The 22,001-nt window shown below is 45.6% G+C and overlaps 1 protein-coding gene across 2 annotated transcripts; it reads left to right on the top strand.

Moving 5' to 3' along the window:
• The first annotated feature begins 77 nt into the window (after nucleotides 1–77).
• On the top strand, nucleotides 78–19,099 carry PPME1 (protein phosphatase methylesterase 1). Of its 2 annotated transcripts, none has more exons than XM_048328532.1 (14): nucleotides 78–233; nucleotides 6,241–6,334; nucleotides 7,885–7,977; nucleotides 9,015–9,072; nucleotides 9,570–9,621; nucleotides 11,421–11,575; nucleotides 12,182–12,272; nucleotides 12,623–12,688; nucleotides 12,878–13,010; nucleotides 13,460–13,589; nucleotides 14,033–14,077; nucleotides 14,860–14,924; nucleotides 15,973–16,040; nucleotides 17,000–19,099. In XM_048328532.1, exons 1-14 carry the CDS (start codon nucleotides 136–138, stop codon nucleotides 17,016–17,018), a joined length of 1,167 nt encoding a protein of 388 aa, XP_048184489.1. In that variant the 5' UTR covers nucleotides 78–135; the 3' UTR covers nucleotides 17,019–19,099. The 2 variants fall into 2 exon arrangements, with proteins under 2 accessions (XP_048184489.1, XP_048184495.1); XM_048328538.1 differs by lacking the exon at nucleotides 78–233 and adding an exon at nucleotides 703–1,064.
• Nucleotides 19,100–22,001: the final 2,902 nt, after the last annotated feature.

Here is a 22,001-nt window from a genome sequence, read left to right as displayed (position 1 = left end):
CCCTGCGGGCGGGTGTGCTCGGTGCCGCGTGGCGGCGCTGCTGGGGGAGGCCGCTTCCGGCGGCGCGGGGCGGGGCGGCGGGGGTGGTTCGGGGGTCCCGGTGTTCCCGGTATTCCCGGTGTGTCCCTCGCTGTCATGTCGGCCCTGGAGAAGCAGCTGCATCTGGGCCGCCTCCCGCCGCGGCCCCCGTTGCCCGGCGGCGGCGGCCAGTCCGGATCCAAGATGCGCATGGGGTAGGCGGGGGAAGGGCAGGGGCGGATGCGGGGATCGGGGGGGGAGTTTGGGGAGAGAGGTTACAACGGAGAGGAGGCTCTGGAGGGAGAAGGGCTCGTATTGGGGGTCTGGAGGGACGGGTGGTCTTTATTGGGGGGATCTACAAGGAAGGGAGGCACGTGATTCCGGGGTCTGGACGGAGGGAATGGTCATGATCGGGGGTCCGGAGGGAGGGAATGGCCATGATCGGGGGATCTGGACGGAGGGAATGGTCATTGGGGAGTCTGGAGAGAGGGGGCTCGTACTGGTGGATCCGAACGGAGGGAATGGCCATTACTGAAGGGGTCTGGAGGGAGGTGGGCTCATATTGGGGGGGAGTCCGAAGGGAGGCTGGGCTCGTACTGGTTGATCTGGACAGAGGGAATGGTCATTACTGGGGATCTGGAGGGAGGGGTGGTCATTCTTAGGGGGTCTGGAGGGAGGGTTGATCCTGCTTCCCAGTGATCCAGGAGAGTGACATCTGGATCAGGCTTCTCCAGCCGCATCGGGTAAAGGTGTCACTGCCCAGAGTATCCTTAGGGCTGGGGGAAGGTGGCAGGTGCTGGGATCAACTCTCCAGCCCTTTTCTCCCAGTTCTTTTGCCATCAGTTTTTGGAGGAAGGGTCAAGCACGATGTCTGGGTGGTACCTCAGAGGTTGGCTGGGGGAGAGGTGTACGGAAATTCTCAGGAGTTGAATTCCTAAGCTGGAGTTGGACTTTGATCATCCTTGTGGTGGGTCCCTTTCCAACTCAGAATATTCCATGATGCTGTGAAACCGGACTTCTCAGCCGCAGGCACCCATGTGAAGTAGGTGAGCTCTGCCAAATGACTTTAATCCCTGCTTAAATCTGGGATACTCTTAAGTCTTTTAAGCAGGGGTTGAGAGCACATTTTGGGAGCTGTGGGAGAAGTTGGACTAGTGTCTAGGGGTGTAACATGTATTAATTTGTATAATTCTTCCTCTCTTTCCATGCATTGGAGGGGTTTTAAATGCTGTTAGGGAAATGATTATGAAGAAAAGTTTATTTTCTGCCATTTTATAAACCTGTTTTTTCTTTTTCAAATGCTTTCAGAGAGCACTGATACAAAATCCAGTGTCACAGTTAAGGATCAAGAATTCCCCTGGAATTCTTCCCTTGGAAGCAGTGGGGAGTAGTTCATAATCATGTTGTGGTGACACGGCACAGCTGTAGTTTTGATTTACCACTCTGCCACCCAGTAAATCCCTTTACAGGTGATGTTCCTGTTGTGGGAGGCGCTGCACGTCCACCGTGGAATGGCCTCATCTGGAGGGGCTTGGGGCTTCTGTGAAAAGGAAACAAGAGGAAGTGGGATAGAAAGTTTAGCTTAAGCTGAGTTTATCAAGGTTCAGTTCAGTACAAACAAGTGCAAGATTCCACCCGAAGGGAATTCCACCAAAAGAGAATGGGATTAGTTGTACAGGGAAAACCCAGTGTGATTTTACCGTGCTGGCAGATGTACAGGGCTGCACTGAAATAGTCCTTCAAAATTCAAACTTTTACAGGGAACAAAAATAACTAAACTTAGGAAAACGTTTATTTGCTGCATTAAGCATCTCGCATTTATAAATGTGATTTATTTCTGCGCTTTCAATTTCTTGAATTGGAAGCCAGGGTGTTAAAATGGATTTAAACTTAATATCCATGAGTGCCAGCAACCTGATTTTTCCATGGCTAAATCCTCTGACTGGTGTGCTGGGCACTTTCTTTTTATTCCCTTTTTTTTCCACCATGCAGGTCATCTTAATGTGACTGTGGTGTGGCTGAAAGGAGATCTTGAGAAGTAGAGGGTCAAGCATGTGACATTGCTACAGAAAAATACAATTTACTGAGGACTTAACTGAAATAAAGTCTTACATTTTTCGGTACTATGCCATTAAAAGGTTAATATGTTTCAGTAGTTCGTAAAAAAAGGCACCTGTTGCTGCATTTAGATATGTGAAAATAGACTTGTTTCTAGCTTCTTCTTTAAAGTTTATTCTTTTTTTGCTATTTTTCAGTACAATCACTTTCTTATGTCTCTCTATGGGGGAATCTCATTTGAGAAGTCAAACGGGCCGAAGCAAATTGAATCATGGAATTGTTCAGGTTGGAAAAGCCCTCTAAGATCATGGAGTCCAACCATCCCCCAGCACTGCCAAGGCCACCGCTGACCCCTGTCCCCAAGTGCCGCATCCACACGGCTTTAAATCCCTCCAGGGATGGGGACTCCACCACTGCTGCGGGCAGCTGTGCCAGGGCTGGACAGCCCTTCTGGGGAAGGAATTCTCCCCGATATCCAGCATGGCTCCTGCGACGTAGCTTGGACTGGGTTTTGCGGGAGCATGGGATGTGTGCTTAGAATTTCATTGTATTTCATAGCACATGGCATTGATTCCTGCTTTGCTAGCACAGTCCTCTCCGCCCTGGACTTAAGTGCTCTCCAACAGAATTGTCCAATGAAATGACAGTTCCAAAAGGCTCTTTCCAAAGGAAGCTGGAGCTTCTCTTCAGCTCGAGCAATACGTGAAACAGCCACGGAGAGGAATTCAGTGTCCATTTCTTTAAGGAGTGCTCATGGCCAAGGCTCTGTTGGGAATTGCCTGCATGTTGCAAGTGATTCCTTCGAATTGCTCGACTGAAATGGAAACAAAATCAGGTTTTATGGCCTGATTTTGTGTTCTGTGGGGAAATCAAATAATAGAGTGTGTAAAGTCACTGGTGGAGCAAAAGGCCCCAGACCCACGGCAGCAGATCTCAGCAGCTGTAGCAGCTTCTGCATTTTCTGTCTTGTTTTTTGCCTTTAGTTTTTTGCTAGTGGCTCATTCAGAGTTAAGCACCTGGATGGGATTTAAAAATATAAGTCAGTTTGCTGTTCCTTTCCAGTGTGAGTAAAAATCACGTACAATCTCTGAAGATCTTTTAATTATCTAGAAGGGCTTGATTGGATCAGATCTGTGTCATTTGATCATGGCAATTCCAACTAATTTTTTCTTTTTTAATCCATTTTTTTCCCCTGGAATCCTTTTAATAAAGAAACATTTTATGTATTCAGCATCTCTAAGGCAGAACTTAAGATACTGTCCTTGTCAATTTTTAGAATTTCTAAATGCAACTTGTCAGCCGTGGCAGTTCTTACTTGTAGATGATGTTTGATTTGGTTGGGTTCAAATATGATGCGAGAATGAAATCTCTTGATTCATGCACTTGTTCTATATTTGCTTTAGTAGTTTTAAATAGGGGCTCTCAGCAGAAAAAGGACTTTCTGAAAATGGTTCCTTCTGCTTGGTGCAATTTTTTTTTTTTTTTTTTTTTTCATTTTAGGAAAATAACCTGAGAGAAAACCCCTTCAAAAATTGGGGAGAGATTTGCTGAGCCATGTGGGCATCCTAGGGATCGAGGACATGATAAAGAGGACGAACTGCACAATAGGATAAAACAGCTGCAGAGGGTGCCCAGAATTTGTTTTGTAATTCCAGTTTCATCAGTTTCATATGCTGCCTGGCTGGCTTGGAGTTTAAGGATCATTCTAGAAAAGTTATTATGTCAGATCCATTTCTGTTTTGGCTTGCTGGATACTTTAAAAAGCTGTAATTAGTTCTGTCAGCTTAAATATTTGGTCAGCAAAATACGGCTTCAGCATAGGAAGGTGCAAAACCACAGCTGCTGTTTATTGGGCACACTTCTAATTTTGAATGTGTGTTGATGTTTTGCTAAAAAAAGCAGCTCTAGAAAAACTCAAATTCAAAGATACTTATTCTTTTCTTTGGAGAAATGTCTTTGCACAGCTCTCTGCGGTCACCTGGGATTTTGTGGAAAACGACACATTTTTTCTGCCCTTTTGGGGGTTCAGTGTTAAACCTGAGGTCACTCATGTTTTCCCAGCCTTGCTTGGAGACGAGTATTTTGTTTTAAATCACAACCTACACGTATTTGCATCAGGGGTGACAATAGTTTTAATTCCCAGCTCCTCTTCGCTTTCTGCTCCAATTCCCTTGCAAACATAGGAGTTCTGGTGTATGTTTTTCCCAGCTACTTCACGTATGACACAACTACTAACATTTTCTCTGCAGGTATTAACTCTCGTTCAGCTGAATTTGAAGCGTTGACTAATGGTGCTAAATACATCCATGTGGCAGGCTCCTAGGGAAGGGTTCTGCTGTGGTTTCATGGATTCCTCTTGCAATTCATGAGAAACTCTCCATGGATCTGCTCTGGAATTAGCATCTGCCCACCTCTTGCATGAAAATTTTAGCATTGGATCTCTGCTGTCAGAAATGGCATTTGGAGGAGACACAAAAATACTCATCCCTGGAGTGTCCAAGGCCAGGTTGGATGGGGCTTGAAGCAACCTGGTCTGGTGAAAGGTGATTTCTTTGCACCAGCCAAGAGGCTGCTGTGTTCCCCCGTGTAACAGTGGCTGTCCATCCTGTAGCCCTGCTTCCACAAAAATGGCTTCATTTGGCACACAGCCAAAACTCTTCATCATGCATGACACAATCAATCAGCCACTTCCCCATGCTCTGCCTCCCCTGTAGGTAAGAGAATTCCCTTACAGATTTCTGGTGTCACAGTAGTACACAGGGGTGGATTACCAGGGAGTTCCTGCTGTTCACCAGATTTATGGATTATGTGGGAAGGGCTGTAGCCGGGCAGATGACAATGTTTACTGATCACCTGGAATTGCTCAGGGCAGTGGAACCTAAAACCAGCTGTAACTTGCGGTGCAAAAGTCTGACTGCAGTTGAAATGTTGCATTTTGAAAGGGTGGTGGAATTTATTTTCGCTAACTGCACATCCTACCTATTCAAAAACCGGAGAAGGGAAATCATCCAAGCTGTGGGCAGTTCTCTCCATCTCCAGAAAGAACCAGAACTGGTATGGACAGACCATGTGATCAGGGCTGGGATGGCTTCCAGAGAAAAATTAAGCTTGGAATGTGATATTTTTTTCCTTGATCAGAGAGTGAGATTAAGCTGAGGCGGTAAAAGAGATTAATATTTTCTGGATTTATGTAGGTGTGTGACATCTCAGTTTATTTAATTGACATCTGACAAGAAGTCTGGAAACCCACAGGAGGGAATTTGGTCTATTCAGGGGCTGGCTGGTTTATGTTTCATATCCTAGAAACACCAGGGGAAACAGAAATTTTGTTTCTACAAAATGGAAAAGCTGCTTTGTCTGTTCTTTTCTATTTCTTTAGGAAGCCAAGAATTCAGGAGAAGCTTTTTCAGCAGGGATTTTTCTGCTGGGAAGGTCTTTCACCCCTCACGCCCATGCTTGATTTTAATATTCTGTGCTGCCTGCCTGCCTCCCCCAGAAGAGTTGAAGTGCAAAAACATGGTGGTTAAAATGGTGCACTGTTACTCATCCTGTATCCTGGGCTCGAATTGAGCCTAATTATGCCACTTCCAAAATTAAGCACTACTCTTTTAGCCTTATTGAGTAAATACCAGCCTGAGAAACAGATTCTGCATCAACTGAGTCATCAGGAAAATTCTGATTGCAGAGCCTTTTGTCAGTAATGGGGATACAAGGAGAGGGCACAGCTGCACCTTTTGAAGGAACCAAAAAATAAATTGGTTTGTCAGCTGGGCACCTTTTGTCTGTGGGTCATTGCAAACTCGGAGGTTGTACGGGGACAGTATCATTGTTCTGTTTATTTTCCCTTGGCTTGGGTCTGTGTAGTCTAAATCACCATTGTTCAGTCTTCCTTGGAATTACTTGATGAGGAAAATACTCTTTTCTCTGTTTCCACTACATTTAGCAACAATTAGGGAGGGGAAAAAGGGGAGGATTTCTTCACTGACAATAAAATTCTGAATATTGTAGTTGTATGGGAATTTCACTGATGCATTGTTTGCTTCCAGTCCTGCGCTGTTGTGTAACACCAGCGTGTTCTCTTCAGTGAGAGGAGGCCTGGATGCCAATTTCAGTGGAAGACTTTAAAAATAACTCTTTCCTATGGAATTTTTTTCTGTCTTGCAGCCCTGGAAGAAAGCGTGATTTTTCACCAGTGCTTTGGAGCCAGTACTTTGAGTCTATGGAGGATGTTGTGGTAGAAAATGACACTGGCAAGGATATATCCTTTTTTTCATATTGAACTTGTCATAATCTAAGAGATAGCACATTTTTAGTTTATTGGGGTTTTTCAGCTTTTTCATGTGTTCCTTCTCATCTTCCATTATGTCTCTTGCAGGGTTCAGTGTCAGTAACTAGAACTGTCCCTTCTATGCTGATAGTTAAACTGTATCTAGCAAGGTCAGTTCCTGACAATTGCTTCTTTAGTAATCATTAATTAAAAAAAACTGTTTCCAGCAGTTTGATAGCATATTTTGCAGGGAAACACTCATCAGGTTCTCGTAATTCAAACCATGTCAGGACCAAAGCTGTTCACTGATTTTTATTAACTACAGTTAGTTAACTGGCAATCAGTGAACTGTCTGCTCAGGATTAATAGCAGCAGTACAACAGATAAACCTCGACGGAAACACATAGATGTGAATAAATACTTCCAAATTTCTGGCCAAGGCAGACGCTGTGATGCCACCAGTGTCTTCTGGCAGTGTCAGCCAGAGATTTTTCTGCAGCTGTTTCCTCTCCAAGATCAGGAATGCCATTAAGAAAACCAAACTTTCAAGTTATTTCTCTCCAAACACACTGGGAGGTGTGACATCTCTGTTCAGTGCCTGAAACTGTGACCAACACATAAGACAAGTCACTTCATCAGCTGGGCTTTGTACACAAAGGGGATGTGCTGGAGCTCTAGCAGGTCCCTGGGGCAGAGCAGCGGGCACCAACCCAATCATGAATTCAGCTGCTTCCACAGTTCAGTCTGTCCACAGACTTTCATATGGGAGCTCAAGCTTCTGCTGAAGGGAACAGAATAAATCCTAAACAACTATGATTTGGTTAAACTTGGCATGCTTCTATGCACAACCTATCCAAATAGGTCTATTATGTTTTCTATTTTACATTAAACCCCTGGGGGAGTGCACAGCCCTTCATCAAATGTGGACAAGGTGCACATCATGAATCATGGAGTCACCAGAGCATCTGGGTTGGAAGGGACCTTAAAGCCCATCCAGTGCCACCCCCTGCCGTGGGCAGGGACACCTTCCACAGTCCCAGGCTGCTCCAAGCCCCATCCAACCTGGCCTTGGACACTGTCAGGGATCCAGGGGCAGCCACAGCTTCTCTGGGCACCCTGTGCCAGGGCCTCCCCACCCTCCCAGGGAAGAATTTCTTACAAACATTTGATCTAAATCTCCCTTCTTCCAGCTTAAAACCATTCCCTTGTCCTCTCATTATCTGCCTGTGTAAAAAATAACTATCCATCTTTTTTACAAATGGATTTCTAGTTTTCTCTTAGTTCACTGTTGTGCCCATAGCGAAAAGGACGGGAGGTGAGTGAATTATGGGGGGAGAAAACCTGGGCAGCAGGAGAACAACTCTTGAAGCTTAAGTTGAGTTACATTTTTGTCCAGGTAATGCTTGAACATTCCTGTTGGTCAGAGAAACAAGGCCTTGGGTACAGAAGGCTAGAAATAAAATACTGTTAGGTATAGCAAGCTCCAAAATTCATTCAACTGCCTTGAAGTAACTCTGTGAAATGTCCTTAACTGTTCATACACTTTTCGAATTTACAAAAGTGGGTTGGAGGGGCCTGTCTTGCTGCTGTTACATGGTGGAGGCCACTCTGCTCTGTCCTGGGCTGTGTTTACTGTAAGTAAAGCTGCTGCTCTGTAGAAATAAATGTGTGGAAATGAAGCTCTCTGAGTGTGGAAGGCAGTTATCCATTCACCTCTGGGAAACACTGCAAAACAGTATTATAAAAGATAACAGTATTATCTTTGTGTGGTTGGGGTTATTGCTTAGGTGCCTGGGCACCTTGCAGGTGAAGGGTTTGGGCTGTTTTTAGGGGCTGGAAAATACTAATTTGTGGATTCATTTGGTTTGGGGAAAGCAACTGCTCCAGTCATTTAAGAATCAAATAGCTGAAAAATCAAAAGAAGAGGACTGGGTAGCTTTGAGGTCTGGGTAGCTTTTGCCAGTTGTGTAGGTGGTTCTATTAAGAATCCCTCAGCAAATTCCCCCACTCCTGCAGGGCTGTTATTTAAATAATCAATGATTCCTTAACACAGAAGTCTTCCTGTCAACAAAACATGCCACTTAATCTTTGTGATGCCTGAAATAACGTAGTTAAATTGATCTGTCAGGGACAAATAGAGCCGTAACTGTGTTGCAATTATTATGCCCTGCCTTACCTTAAAAAGATTCCTCACTTGTTTCCCCTGACCTCTTTGGACTAATCAATTTTTATACATTTCAGCCTGTAAAATTCCTTTCTTTGAGAGCAAACTGAACGTGTACTGCAAAGCAGCTGCTTCACCTCCATGTCAGCCATGAAGCCAAGCGTAATTCTATACTGTGTGGGGCTCGGAGAGCGGGGGAATCCCTTTGGTGTCTGTAATCCCACTGCCGTTCCAGTTTTCAGAGGTGCTGCAGGGCTTGAATTCACAATCCCAGGAAACATACGTCACGTCTTAGGCACAGTGAAATAATTGTCCCTGGTAACAGTGCTAACAACGATGGGGCTTTGGCCCATTAAGGATAGTCTTGTGGATTCTTTTTGCTTGTGCTTTGTAACACCCCATCCAATCCAGGTTCAGCCACTTCTGTGGCCGTGAAGGGTTTTTAGGGAGTTCTTGTTGTTGCTAATCCCATTTTGCAAACAATATTCTCTCCCTCTCTCCTTGCAGTCTGCAATCATTAACAGGATCCAGTGTAGGATTGTGGCTTTAGACCTCCGAGGCCATGGTAAGTCAAAGAAATAAGTCGAGTCAAATCAGTGTGTTACACACTCCCAGTTTTTAAAGGAGATGCAATGAATTCCTCACAGGATGACTAGGGAAACATCCTTAAGGTATCCCAATTTGGATTCGAAAGCAGGGATGGAAGACTGGCTTCTGTCAGAAGCTGAGACCCCCTCAACTTTTGTGCGAGACAGTGGTGGACTAGTTCCTTCCACCAAGCCCTCATTCAGATTTCCATAACCTAGAGGTGGTCTTTGTCATGAGAAACAAGGGCTGTTCTTTCATTTTAACATCCATTAAGAACAGTTACGGGCAGTGTTTCCTACCCATAGTACCAAGTGTTCCTGTTAATTCTGTGTTTCTTAATTATTCATGTTCATTGCAGTAGGCTTGCTCTACATGTCTGTGCCTAAAAGCTTTGTACAGTCACTGCTCTAAGTCCTGAGGGGGCCTGAAGTTTTTCAACTTAAGTGAACTTAACTTGGGTTGGGTTTTTTTCAGGAGAAACGAAAGTAAGGAATCCCGAAGATCTGTCTGCAGAGACTATGTCGAAGTAAGGAAACTTAAGCTCATTTCCCTTTTCACAAAGCTCCATTTTCTTTCCTTGGCTGAACAATAAACTACTTGAGGGCACACAGCCTTCATTCAAAGGAGCTGGAAGATAGTTTAATTTCATGTGATCCTGGTAGTTATCTCTTCTTTATCTTCCATTCTGGAGCAGTTTGAAATTACGTCTCTCCTGGCTGAGTCAGATTCCGAACTGGTGGTGTTCTCCAGGTACTCTGAGTTTTTAAACAGTGAGCACTTCAAACCTGCAACATGCTGTAACACTTGCCAAAGAGTTCCTAATGGAGGTGGACTGCTTTCCTTAGACATCCATGGGGTATTTTAGCCTGAAATCACCAGTTTGGCTCTTCTTGGAACGAGTGTTCAGAGCGGGCCCGCGTTGGCCTGGTGACAGTCCCAAAGTCTGGGTCACAGGCACAGGATTTTCAAGCACAGAGTTGCTTTTTCAAGCTGTCATGACCCGCTTTGGCATGCAAATCCATCCCCCTCTTGACAAAACTGTAAGAAAAACAAATACCCACTGCTAAGCACATTATGTTCTGCCCATATTTAGTACAAAGAGACTCTTTGCTGTGACTACAACTAAATGATGAAGGATTTTGTAACCTTCCCATGGACAAATCCACTTGGTTTGTTGAGGGGAGGCCATGTGTGAAATGTATTCTGACTTCCATTGTATACCTTATTCCTGCTGCTTATGCCTTGTCAGATCCTGATGTGTAACTGTCCTGAGGAGATGCCGGATTAAATAATTAGAATATTTTAGATCTGGAGCAGCACTGCTCCCACTGGGGGGAAAGCAAGTTCCTTTTGTTTTGAAACCTTCCCCTCTTCTTAGCAATGAGCTTGAAACTTAGTCCTGAATATCTTTTAAATAGGAGCCTTAAATTATAACTGGTTTTCATGTTTGTTCTTTTAAATCAAATCCTCAAGCAATTTTCTCTAGCAGAGCAAATAAGCTGGTCAGCCCATTCATTTCTTCACTTGTTTTCCATTTCCAATACTGCTCAGTTCTCAGGTTCCTCTGAATGGTTGTAGTCAGGAAAGCCAGTTGGGGTGTCTTTAAACTGCTCTTCAGTAGATTTCAGCCGTTAGTTCTGCTGCTGTTTTGGGGTTTGAGAATCATACTAGCCAGCTTTCCCGTCCTGGGAAAAGTGTCAAGTGACAGCTTCAGTTTAAAGTAGGTCTGCTGTGGAAAGGATGGGGAAATTTCCCCTTGCCTTGTGGCATCTGTGTTCATAGAGAGTCTCAATCTTTTTGCTCGTGCTCAGTGTTGTTCATCTTTGTCATGGTCAGTAGGGCCCAGTTATTTTTCTCTCTCTAATTCCAGTTTCTTCTTTTCAGAACAATTAATTTCTTGGTTTGTGCTTCCATGCAAGATGATTTGACAGCTTTTCCTCACCTTTTAACATTCCCACCAGCAAGTGTCAACCTAAAATGTTTTCTACAAGGAATCACAGAATTTGGGTGGGAAGAGACTATAAATTTCAGCCACATGGGCAAGGACACCTTCCACTAGACCAGGTTGCTTGAATTTCTTTTAAATTTGTATCTTTTAAATGAGGATTTTCTGCTAATAAAAAGAGAAATTACATGGATGATCAGGAAAGCATTGGCTTGCAGGGTTTCCTGCATTGGTACTAAGATGAAGCAGTGACAGGAGAATAAACTTATCTGTTGCCTGTGGGTTAGAAGAGGCTTTGGAGCTGCACACCCGTCTCGGGGGTGTCCCTTGTCCTCCCCTGGAGGTGGAGGTGCCATCCATGGTTTGCTCTCCCTTGGCAGAGACGTGGGGAACGTGGTGGAAGCGCTGTACGGGGACCTGCCCCCGCCCATCATGTTGATTGGGCACAGCATGGGGGGGGCCATCGCCGTGCACACGGCCGTCGCCAACCTGGTGCCGAGTTTGCTGGGGCTCTGCATGATCGACGTTGTGGAAGGTGAGTGTGGGTGCCCTCAGAGGCTTTCAGCCCTTCAGGTGGGCTTCTGCCTTCCCCCTCTTCTCTTCGCCCCAAATCCCTGAATACAGAAAGTTTTGCCCCATTGTTAAACCAATTCCATTCTACTAACAGATCCTACCCACACAAAAATCTTTCCAGTGTGACCCTTCCTTTTCCTTTTCCCAGCTGGACTCTCTGTTTGCTTTTTTCCTGCTAATTTCACAGAATCAGAGAATCAGCTAGGTTGGAAAAGACCTCTGAGATCATCGAGTCCAACCTATGAACCTAACACCACCTTGTCAACTAGACCATGGAACTAATTCCTTTGAAATACTTTCTTGGTGGGGAAGACTGTGGCTTTTGCTGTAGTGCTTGGTGCTGATAAATATTTGCTGCTCTTAATATCTGAACATCCTACCTATTCAAATAGTAATTTTCCAGTGTGACTGTTGGCTCAGAAATACTATCTGTACTTTCCTTAGCATTATATCCCCAGGGAGCTCCAGCTCTCTCTGAGGGTGTTGCAGCCAGTTGTGTATAGAGGGATGTGGCAGTAATTTCATCAGATGCCATGAAGTTGATGTAGATGATGTCATTTGCTTTTAGGTACAGCCATGGATGCCTTGAACAGCATGCAGAACTTCCTAAGGAGTCGTCCCAAAACATTCAAGTCACTTGAGAATGCCATTGAGTGGAGGTAAGGCTTGGGCTCAGTCACTCGAATCAGTTGTCTTTGTAGCTTGACTCCAGAAGGAAACTAAGTTTATATACCTTGGCTGTTTACAGGCCCTCTCCCAGTGCCCTGGCATGGGTTTAACCCTGTTTCACTGTTTCCCCACCAGCACTTCTCCCTCTTTCTCACAGTTACAGTGACAATGGGAGGTCCACATAAGTTGAGGGTGAGCCACTGTGAGAGCAGGAGCTGTGGGAATGGTTTGGGGAAATCCTGAGCTGTAGAGGAGTTTAACTCCTGTTTCTGGGCCTGCTGGTTCTTGAAGCTCTTCAGTAAATGTTTCTGTCTGTCTTCTGATTATTTTTTTTTCCTAGTGTAAAAAGTGGACAGATAAGAAATCTCGAATCTGCCAGAGTTTCTATGGTCGGTCAAGTCAAACAGTAGGTGGCTTTTGGTTTATTTTAAAATAATTTTTTCTGTTTTACAATACTATTGCTGCATAAGTGCACTTGAAAGTGAAAATTTCTTCAAGCAAAATTGCTGAACACCTTAGGTTTAATCCTGGGTGGTTTTTTGGTTTGGAGTTTTTTCTTTCGTCAGGGAATCAGTTTCTGGTTTTATTTTCACAGGTGCGAAGGGGCTGCCAGTCCTGAATGCCCTAAAGCCATAGTAGAGGGAATTATTGAGGAAGAGGAGGAGGAGGATGAGGATGAGGAAGGGGGAGGCTCTGTCAACAAAAGGAAGAAAGAGGATGACACAGAGGTAGGGAGTTCGTTACTGTGTTTTCAGTTTCCCCTGCAAGAGCAGTCACCTGTAGTTATCCAAATCATTCTGGTATGAAAGGGAGCCACTCCAGGGAGAGAAAACTGAATGAGAGCCAAGTCGAAATGTTCAGACAATTTGTGAGCTATTTGTGGCAGTAAGAAGTAGCAAATTGATTGCCCTGAATCCTTCAGTCTTCTCCTGAAGGCTCTTCTCCTCTTGGTGTAGTTCCTGCTGACTTTCTTGTTCCTTACTCAGGTACTTTGATTTGGAGAGATACTTAGAAGCAAGGAGGGTCATCCCTGGAAGTATGTAATCCACCAGAGGGAGCCAGTATTTTTTTATTTTTTATATCTATATACTTATGCATTTCCAAGTGGCTCCCTGAGTTGGTTTTCTTTCTGCTGTTTTACTGATCACTAATGCAGAGCTCTCTCTCCTCCCTGCAGACAAAGAAGGAGCATTTATACACGTGGCGAATCGAACTGGCCAAAACAGAAAAGTACTGGGATGGCTGGTTCAGGGGTTTATCCAACCTCTTCCTAAGCTGTCCGACTCCAAAGCTTTTGCTTTTAGCTGGTACGTGTCTCTTCCAGTCCTGGTGAGCACTTCAGTGATGTCCCACTTGTATTTCAGAGGACAGGGTCAGCATTGGGCTACAGTGTTTCCAGGGAATACCTGGGCTTCTCTGTGTCTCTTAAAATAGTGTGGAGTGATTTGAACTTTTCAAGTGAAAGTCAAATACAGCTGTAAGCCCTTTTTGTACCTTAATAGGAAATACAGCAAGTAAATATCCTTTTGAGTTGTAGGGAGGGCTGTGCTCTTGCATTTTTTGGCTCTGTTTCTTTCCTGTCACTTTACTTTCTTGAGGTGCAGCAGTGAAATGTCATTGTTGTGGGTGTCAGAGGTGTTTATTTTCTGTTTTTCAAGCTAAGGTCTCTTTAAAATATGGAGTAAAGCCTGGCTCAGAGAGTTGTGTTCTCTCTGGCTTTTCTCCAATGCATTTGTTTATTTGATTGTAGGTGTTGACAGGCTGGACAAAGATCTGACCATTGGACAGATGCAAGGTAAATATTTAATATTGTTACTGCAGCCTTACTGTAATGCTCTTTTTGCATGACAGCTTGTTGCTAGGGGTACAGTCAATATCCTAACAAATGGGCATTAAAGAATTAGTCCATCCCCAAGTGTTCTCTAACTGTGGTCCAGGAGAGGTGGGGAAGGTGAGGAGGGAAAGGTTCAATTTGAAGGGCCGTTGCCATGGGTTTTGTTCAATCTAGTGTTCAATGCTCCCAGCAGTGGAGCTGCCACACTTCTCTTGCATGAGAGTGATTGTCTGTGAGGGCTTCCTTCTAATCCATTTTTTCCCTTTCTAGCTACATTTCTGATGTTCCTAGCTAGAGCACCTGGGACCATCCAAAACTGTCCCATCTTCCAGTGTTTCTGGCAGACAGCAGACCAAGATTAAGCATCTTCATTCATGTTTTGGGTTGGGTTTTTCCCCCCCCATCCCAGCTTTCCAGAGCAACCAGTACTGGAAAGTAGCATTGGATAGCAGGATAAATGTTACCTTAAGGTTAATCTGATAACAGTTCCAACTCTGACACTTGCCTGCATTGAGAAGCTCTGAGAAGTTCAGCTTCATTTTAACTCCTGGGAACCTGCTCTAGTTACACCTCAGGAAGGTGAATTAAGCAGCTGGTCCATGTTTTCTTTGGAGCCAGCGGTTGTGTACGGTGTAGAGTCTGCTGAGACCTCCTGCCATCCTGGGGCCTCTTTTCCAGCTACATTTAGTGAGATTAGTTGGTACAGAACGTGAGATCCATGTGCTGACTCTCTCAATCCACAGGGAAATTCCAGATGCAGGTCCTCCCACAGTGTGGCCACGCAGTCCATGAAGATGCTCCAGACAAGGTGAGCCCCACCGTGGCGCTGAAGCTACATAAGCCATGGTCTGAAATGCAAAAATGGATCTGTTCATTACCATGGAGCAGAGATCATACTTCAGGGGCATTTTTTGGCACAACAACTGGCTTTCACAAGCAGCTTGGATTTTTTAGCTGTCTGGAAAGCCCTGGCTAAGACGTCATGTGCCACAGGGCTGGGTTATGGATTTATCTCTCAGGCTCGTGGTGATGTACCTAATTCTACCCATGTGGAGTGTGGATTTCTCCTCTCTTCCTTTCCTCATGCAGTTCCCCACTATCCCTTGCACTAAGCTGCAGCTTTAGGGGTTGGTCTGTGTTTTGTTGAGTTGGGTGGCTCACATTTTCCAAATAGAAACCAAATGTTCCTGAAGCAGCTTTGACGGAGCAGTGCTGCTTCTGGGCATTGCTGGAGTTTGTTTCCAGATGGAATCTGGAATGTGGTGCAGCCAGTGGAGCCTGTGGTTGGGAGCACATCTGGTTTTAAAGCTCATTCTGCACTGACAGCTGTGTTAAAACTCAGCCTTTCTGTGCTTCACTTTACCTGTCTGAAATAGGTATTTTTATCTAAACACACTGAGTTGTTAAGTTGTTACTCTTTTTTTATACATTCTAAGCAGTATTGAACAGATTGGGTGAGGCTTGGAGCAGCCTGGTCTAGTGGAAGGTGTCCCTGCCCATGGCAGGGGGTGGAACTGGATGAGCTCTAATGTCCGTCCCAACCGAAACCATTCCAAGTCACCGTCTTGCATCCTGAATTTACCTTTTCTTCCTGCTAAACTTAGACATTGTTTTAAGAATTACTGAAATGGCTGGACAAAAAGTTTGGTCACTTCTTGATGGCAGGCTCAGTGTCTGAGTACAGCTGGAAGTGTCTTACACAGAGCTCTTGTTTTAAAGGAGCAAACTCGATTCAGCAAGAGAACCCTGAGGACATGAACTGTTGTTGGAAATACTGCAGGCTTTGAAAACTGACTGGCTTTGCTGTTCTCTTTGTGTCCCTTTAAATCCTGAGCGATGTTTTTCCCTTCCCTCAGGTTGCTGAAGCTGTTGCGACATTCCTGATCCGTCATAGGTTTACAGAGCCCATCGGTGGATTCCAGTGGTAAGGCTCCATGGAGCTGTGTCCTGCTCTCACTGCCTGTTTGGCTCTCGAGGTGGGAGGTTGGAATTCTAGCATGGTGCTAAAAACCACAGATAAACAAACAGCTCTGAATCACAGCCAGTAATACATTTGGTGTTTGTGTTCCCTTTAAACTTCTCATGTATTTACATGTGCTGATGAAACCTCCTTCCTTGCAAGGGAGGAGCAAAGCTGATTTCTTTCTTTATAGCCTGCCAGAAGGCAAAATGACAAATTTTATGGCATTTAGCTTAAATAGTATTTTAGTAAGTAACCAAGGCCCTGTGGTGTGGAAACAACTTGCATCACACTCCCTTGGCCAAGAAATACTGGTGAGATGAGGCAGGTAAAGCTGTGTGCTTCACTTTGCAGACTTTCCTTACTTATCTCATGTGTTTTCTTATCAAAATGGCCTGTGGAAGCCAGGCCTCTGTGATCAGCCAGGCAGTGAGAGAAGGGTGTGATTGATATGGTTGGTAGGAAAAATTCCCAAAGTCTTAGTTACAGCACCATGAAGCGTAGACCTCACAGAAGGTGCTGATTTCTTTTAGGATCATATTTCAGGTGAGTGGTACAGTAAGTCTGTTTCTTAAGCAGTCCTGAAAAGTCTTCCCGCTTTTAGCTAAGAATTCCTCTACAAAAGCTGGAAACACCAGAAAGTGTGATGCTAGAGTGGCAATGCTAAAGAGGTATTGCTGCACAACATCTACATTTATTTTCGTCTTTATCTTGTCCCTTGGGGTTGAAACTGTAGGAATGCAGGACTGTGGACTGCATATTTTAAATCCAGTGAAAGGATATAGTGTAGGTTGATGTGTAAATAGGGAGAGAGGGAGAAGACCAAAGGACTTTACAGCTAACTTTAGGTTGTTGCCGAGTTTGCAGAGAATACCTTGATGCTAACACGGGGTCTTTCTTCCACTCTCTTTTTTGCCTCCTAGTGTGTTTCCTGCTTGTTAATATCCTGGTGTTCTCCAGCACTGATTCCCATTGTAAATAAACTGCACCAGAGGCCACTGTGATGTATCCATATCCTCTCATCTCCCAGTCCAGCAGCAGTGAGAAGTTGATGTGAGATTCATCCCCTAGAACTAGTTCTCCAGAATATCTAAATTCTTAGGGACTTCCTTGCTGGGAAGCAGCTTCTACTGAAGACCATGAAAAGCTCTTCAGGCCCTTAGAAGTGGGATCCTCTTCTCTGCTGCCACAAGGAAAGACCTCCTGGAATCCCATGCAGTCGATCATACCAATCTCCATCAATTCTCAGGCTTTCTTGGACCCAACTGCAGAAGGGCTGTTGGCAGTCCAGATTCACTGAGGGCATTGCAGCACAGCCAAAGGCTTCAGGATTTCTCTGTGGAATCGTAGAATCATCTTGGAAGTGCCCCTTAGGTTTGGGTTTTATATATACACTTTTTTTTCCCCTAAAGCAGATGAGGAATTGGCTTCATTGGGAGCTCAGGTTTCACCTCACCGGCACCAGCCTTTGGGGTTAAGCTGTGGGAAGAGCCTGGAGGCCACTTTCCTGGGCAAAGTTGGATGGGATTGTAAATCAAAAAGGTGAGGGGGGGACCGTGAGCTCCATTTCAGAGTCGTGCAGCTTTTCTAGTTTTCATTTCAAGTCCTCTCTGGGAAGAAGAGCCTGGATAACTCCATCTACTGCAGACACATCCCAGGCCAGAGGACTCTGAACCTGCATTTATGGGGAAGACCCAAGAGCAGCAGGGACAATGTGGTCAACAGGCAGTTTGGCTGCTTTCTGCCCCTGGAATGTGTTTGTTCTTCCCTTCTTGTAGCTGCCACACACAGCTGAGCACAGATCAGCGCCTTTGAGATGGAGAGACGTGGAACGGGCTGTAGGAAAAACCCTGGGAGAGCTTGGAGTCAGTCCTGCTGATGTTGATGCAGAGGTGTAGGCAGCTGTTCCCCCCAGTATCAGAGGAAGGACCTTGTTTCCACTGTTGCTTCCTAGATCATTTTGCTGCCTGCCTTCCAGAATTCCATGTGCATAGAGCTTTTCTTCAGGGTTCAGTTATCCACAGACAGTTTGTGGGCTTGCTTTCACCTAAGAGTCACTCTAGAGTGTAACAGCAGACACAGTTTGGAGCAGTTTTCCTCAATATTTTGCTGGTGGATGTCCGAAATCCCCTTTTTTGCCTGGTGTCCATAATCCCTTGCTGCTGTCTGATGATTTTAACCCTGCTTTGCCGAGGCAAAGTTCTGGGGTCATTTGGGAGCTGCCCTGTGCATCCCATGACAAGAGCCATCAGGAATTCTTGGCATTTGAGTGGTGCAGATGGGGCAAAGGGTTTAGCCCTGGCCTTGGGCCTGGTGGAGATCCACTTAGCTCTGATTCACCGGGCACAGCAGCCCCGTGGCCTTGCTCTGTGTCCCTTCCCTGACACATCAGGATGGGAAGCACCTGGATTAGAGACAGGAAAGCCTCATTCCAGAGAGGAATGCCCTCCTGGCACTTTGGCCATCGGCACTCAGGTGTTACAAGAGCAACTGCTGGCTCTCTGCACTTCCCTCTATGAGTCACCATGTTAATTATTGCATTAATTTGATGTAGCATCCACGCTGGTTTAGTTCCCGATGGATTCAATGGATCTTCAGTAGCTGAGATGCAAAATAGCTCTTTCCCCAGCCATGTCCCCAAAATGGGCAAAATTCTCTTTTCCAGGCAACTCCTTTGTTCAGATTGTTAGGGATTAAATAATCCAGTGTGTATATCCAGAGTCTCACTTCCCGGGATCATACTCATGAATGATCGTGGTGAAGTCACATTCCTCTGTGGTGAAATAACTCGGAGAGTCTGACTTGGAGTGATTCCTTGTGTTATCCCTTCGGTTTGTGAGGTTGTAAAAAAGCCCAACCAAACAGAACCCTCCTTGGAAAGCAAATCAGTTTTGTGTTCTGTAGAAGCACCACTGGAAAAGGAATGATTTCTGAAATCCTGTGGGCTCCCCGGGATTCTCTTTTGTTGTTAACATTGAGTGAGTGAAAAGAAAATAAATCTTTCAAGAGCCTGTTTAATTGAATGGTGCGTCGCTCCGTGCCAGCTCCCAGCCCCCAGCCCTGCCTTGCCCAGGATAGGTGGCTGTTCAGGGACTCATGTGGTACTGGATTAAAAAAATGGATTCCAGGGACAGCAGCAGCACTGTGGGGGTGGGGGAAAGGGAAATTCCTTTCGGCTCTGTCAAGCCATGTACATTTTTGAGACTGTACTTTTGTCTGAGAAATATTAATGCTCCTGCTGCAGTTTCCAGGGGGCTGCAGGCTGGGATAAATGGCATTTGGTGAAGGATACACAGGCTGTGGTAAAAGTAACTGCAGAGAGAAGGAATCTTCTCTTTGGCTCACGAGAAACAGGGACATAGAGAAATTCCCCCCAAAAACTTCCAGCTTTGCCTTTTTCCTGCAAGAAAGCCTTTGGATTACTTAGAAACCTCTCTTGGTTTTGTTTCACTTGTCAGATTGAGGATCAGTGACAACTTTCCCAATGGAAGATCCCAAGGCTTGGCAGGAGCAGGAGATGTACTTTAGGATGCTGATTTGTTGCAGGCTTCATTTTAATTGAATAAATTAAAGAAAGAAATGTCTAAGACCTAGGATGAGTTTTGCCAGATTATGTGCACTGGACAAAGCCATCAGGGACTTGCAGATGATTGGAGCATTGGGATTGTTGGAAAAAGATTATTTCCTGTATTGCCAAAGCAAGTTTGAACTCTTGCTTTGAATAAATCAACCCCTGAGTAAGGAATTAAACTCAGGCCTGGGACTGTCCAGCCAGAATTTTCCCCTTTTGGCAAGGGAAGGGCCTGGACAACCTGAGGAAGCCCATTCCAGCCCTGTTTTCCACGTGTTTGTGATTTGCAAGCAGTGTTGGGATGACTTGCAAAAGGTGGAGCTGGGCAACACAGACCTTGGAAAATCCCCCCAGGAGGGTCGACTGGGTATTAGGAAAAAGGTTTTTTACAATTTAGGCCCTGGCACAGGTTGCCCAGAGAAGCTGTGGCTACCCCTGGATCCCTGGAAGTGTCCAAGGCCAAGTTGGACGGGGCTTGGAGCAACCTGGGGTAGTGGAAGTTGTCCCTGCCATGGCAGGGGGTGGCACTGGATGGGCTTTAAGGTTGTTCTGTACCCAAATTATTCTGATTCTGTGACCTTAGCACTGACATTTTTCGTCTTCTCCACTACTGCCTTTTCTTTTGGGAGCAGGAAGGCCTGCGAAAAGGGCTGTGTGGAGGTGCCTGGCAACCAGCTGTTCACTGGTTTGAACTGGTCATCAACACTCCTGGAAATCTAGACCTGGATCTTTAGGCAAGGTCAAAAAATTGAGCTTATGGCTTGTCACTTCCAAGAAATCTTGGCCCTAGTGCATTCTCCCACCCGTCTCTGAGCCTGGCGCTCTGCTCACAGCCTGGAAGTGCCCTTTGCGTTGCCCAGACCTGCATCCCTTGGTTGTGTCATCCGTCCCACGATGCTGCACCCTTTGGTGGCATCCAACACGGCGGGAATGGGATCGGCTGTTTGCTCCAAGTTTTGCTGCCGGATGCTTGGCCAGTTGTGGCTGAGCTTTCCCAGTGTGGCAGGGTGACCTCTTGCCACGTGCTGCTGTTTCCAGAAGGAAAATGTGTGTGTGTGTGTGTGTGTGTGTGTGCGCGTCAGTTCTCTGGAAACCACACGCTGTGTCCCATGTCAGCCTCATCCTGGTCTTGTCTTGTTCTGTGTCTGTTTCCCTCGCCTACAAATAAAGCATTTGTGAAAAGCCTGGAGTAGGAATTCCTGCTTTCCCTTTAGCTGTGATTCTTGGGCTCCTCGGAGCAGCCTGTGGAGGAAGGGGGTTGATCCAGCTGTTCCTGTGCCAGACCCAACCCTTGGGTTTTTCTGGTGACTCACGGAAGCCTCTTGTCATCTAAAATGCTGCCCCATCCCTTCCCTGCACCCCAGTGTGGGGAGGAGGGGGGAGTTTAGCCACAGCTTTCGCTTTTCCCCCTCCTTTCCGTGACCAGTGACTCCCACGTGTACAGAAACATCTGGAAGTAATAAACCCCAGCACTGGGGCTGGTAAGTAACCTGTGCTCTGTTCAGCCTTCTCTGAGTCCTGTGGTGGTTGTTCCTGGCTGAAAAGCAGGAACTGGGAGAAACTGGAAATCTTCCAGGCTGTTTTACATTCAGGCAGGTTTAACAACCCCAAAGGGCTGCTGGAGCCTCTTCCCAGTGCTCCAGCTCCTGCTGTCCTGCCCAAATGCTCCTTGCAGCTCACCCCCTATCCCTGTGTGCCTACGGAAAGGTTAATCCACGGCTGGATGAACACAGCCAAGGAGTGATAAACGCACATTTTTGAACCCAAAGCAAGCAGGAGAGCCTTGGGAGAGGTCTGCCTGCCGTTTCTATCCCCCTCCCCGATTTTTGTCCTTTTCCTGCAAGCTGGGATAGAGGCCAACAGGTGACATGGTGACTTAGACCTCCCTGGGAAGCTGGGTTTCCATCCTGGAGGATTTGAATCTCATCCAAATGTCACCTAGATGAGTGTCTCGGTTTAGAGACAAGTTTAGGAGAAAAACGCTCTGGAATGAGTGTTTCATCTAAAAAAAAAAGGGTTCCAACAATCCCTTTCTGCCAATAGGAGATTAACACTAGTGAAAACCCCCCAATCGTTTATTGACAGAGTGCCCACACGGCGCGGAAAAAGAAATTGAATAAATGCCAGATATTGAATTGTCCGACCTTACCACCGCCGCCCCCCCACCCCCCCATACCCACACACACCGGATAAAAACCACCAAAACCAAAAACAAACCAACCCCTCCTCCCAAAACAAACAAACAACAACAACAACAACAACAACAACAACAACAACAAAAACAAACAAACAAAAAAAAACAACCAAAACCCCCCCAAAACAACAACAAAATGCCAGGGAAAGGAAAAAAAACC

The sequence above is a fragment of the Corvus hawaiiensis genome, chromosome 2 (genome assembly GCF_020740725.1).
Source record: "Corvus hawaiiensis isolate bCorHaw1 chromosome 2, bCorHaw1.pri.cur, whole genome shotgun sequence".
Taxonomy (NCBI): Eukaryota; Metazoa; Chordata; class Aves; order Passeriformes; family Corvidae; genus Corvus; species Corvus hawaiiensis.
The sequence above is the reverse complement of the archived record's forward strand: the minus strand, read 5'-3'. Positions and strand labels throughout refer to the sequence as shown.

Bases quoted from the DNA above. Each gene is read 5' to 3' on its own strand.
- PPME1 (XM_048328532.1), top strand. From the start codon at position 136: ATGTCGGCCCTGGAGAAGCAGCTGCATCTGGGCCGCCTCCCGCCGCGG. The intron at 234-6,240 runs GTAGGCGGGGGA...TCTGTCTTGCAG, and splicing joins GGATCCAAGATGCGCATGGG to CCCTGGAAGAAAGCGTGATT. The intron at 12,273-12,622 runs GTAAGGCTTGGG...TTTTTTTCCTAG, and splicing joins GAGAATGCCATTGAGTGGAG to TGTAAAAAGTGGACAGATAA.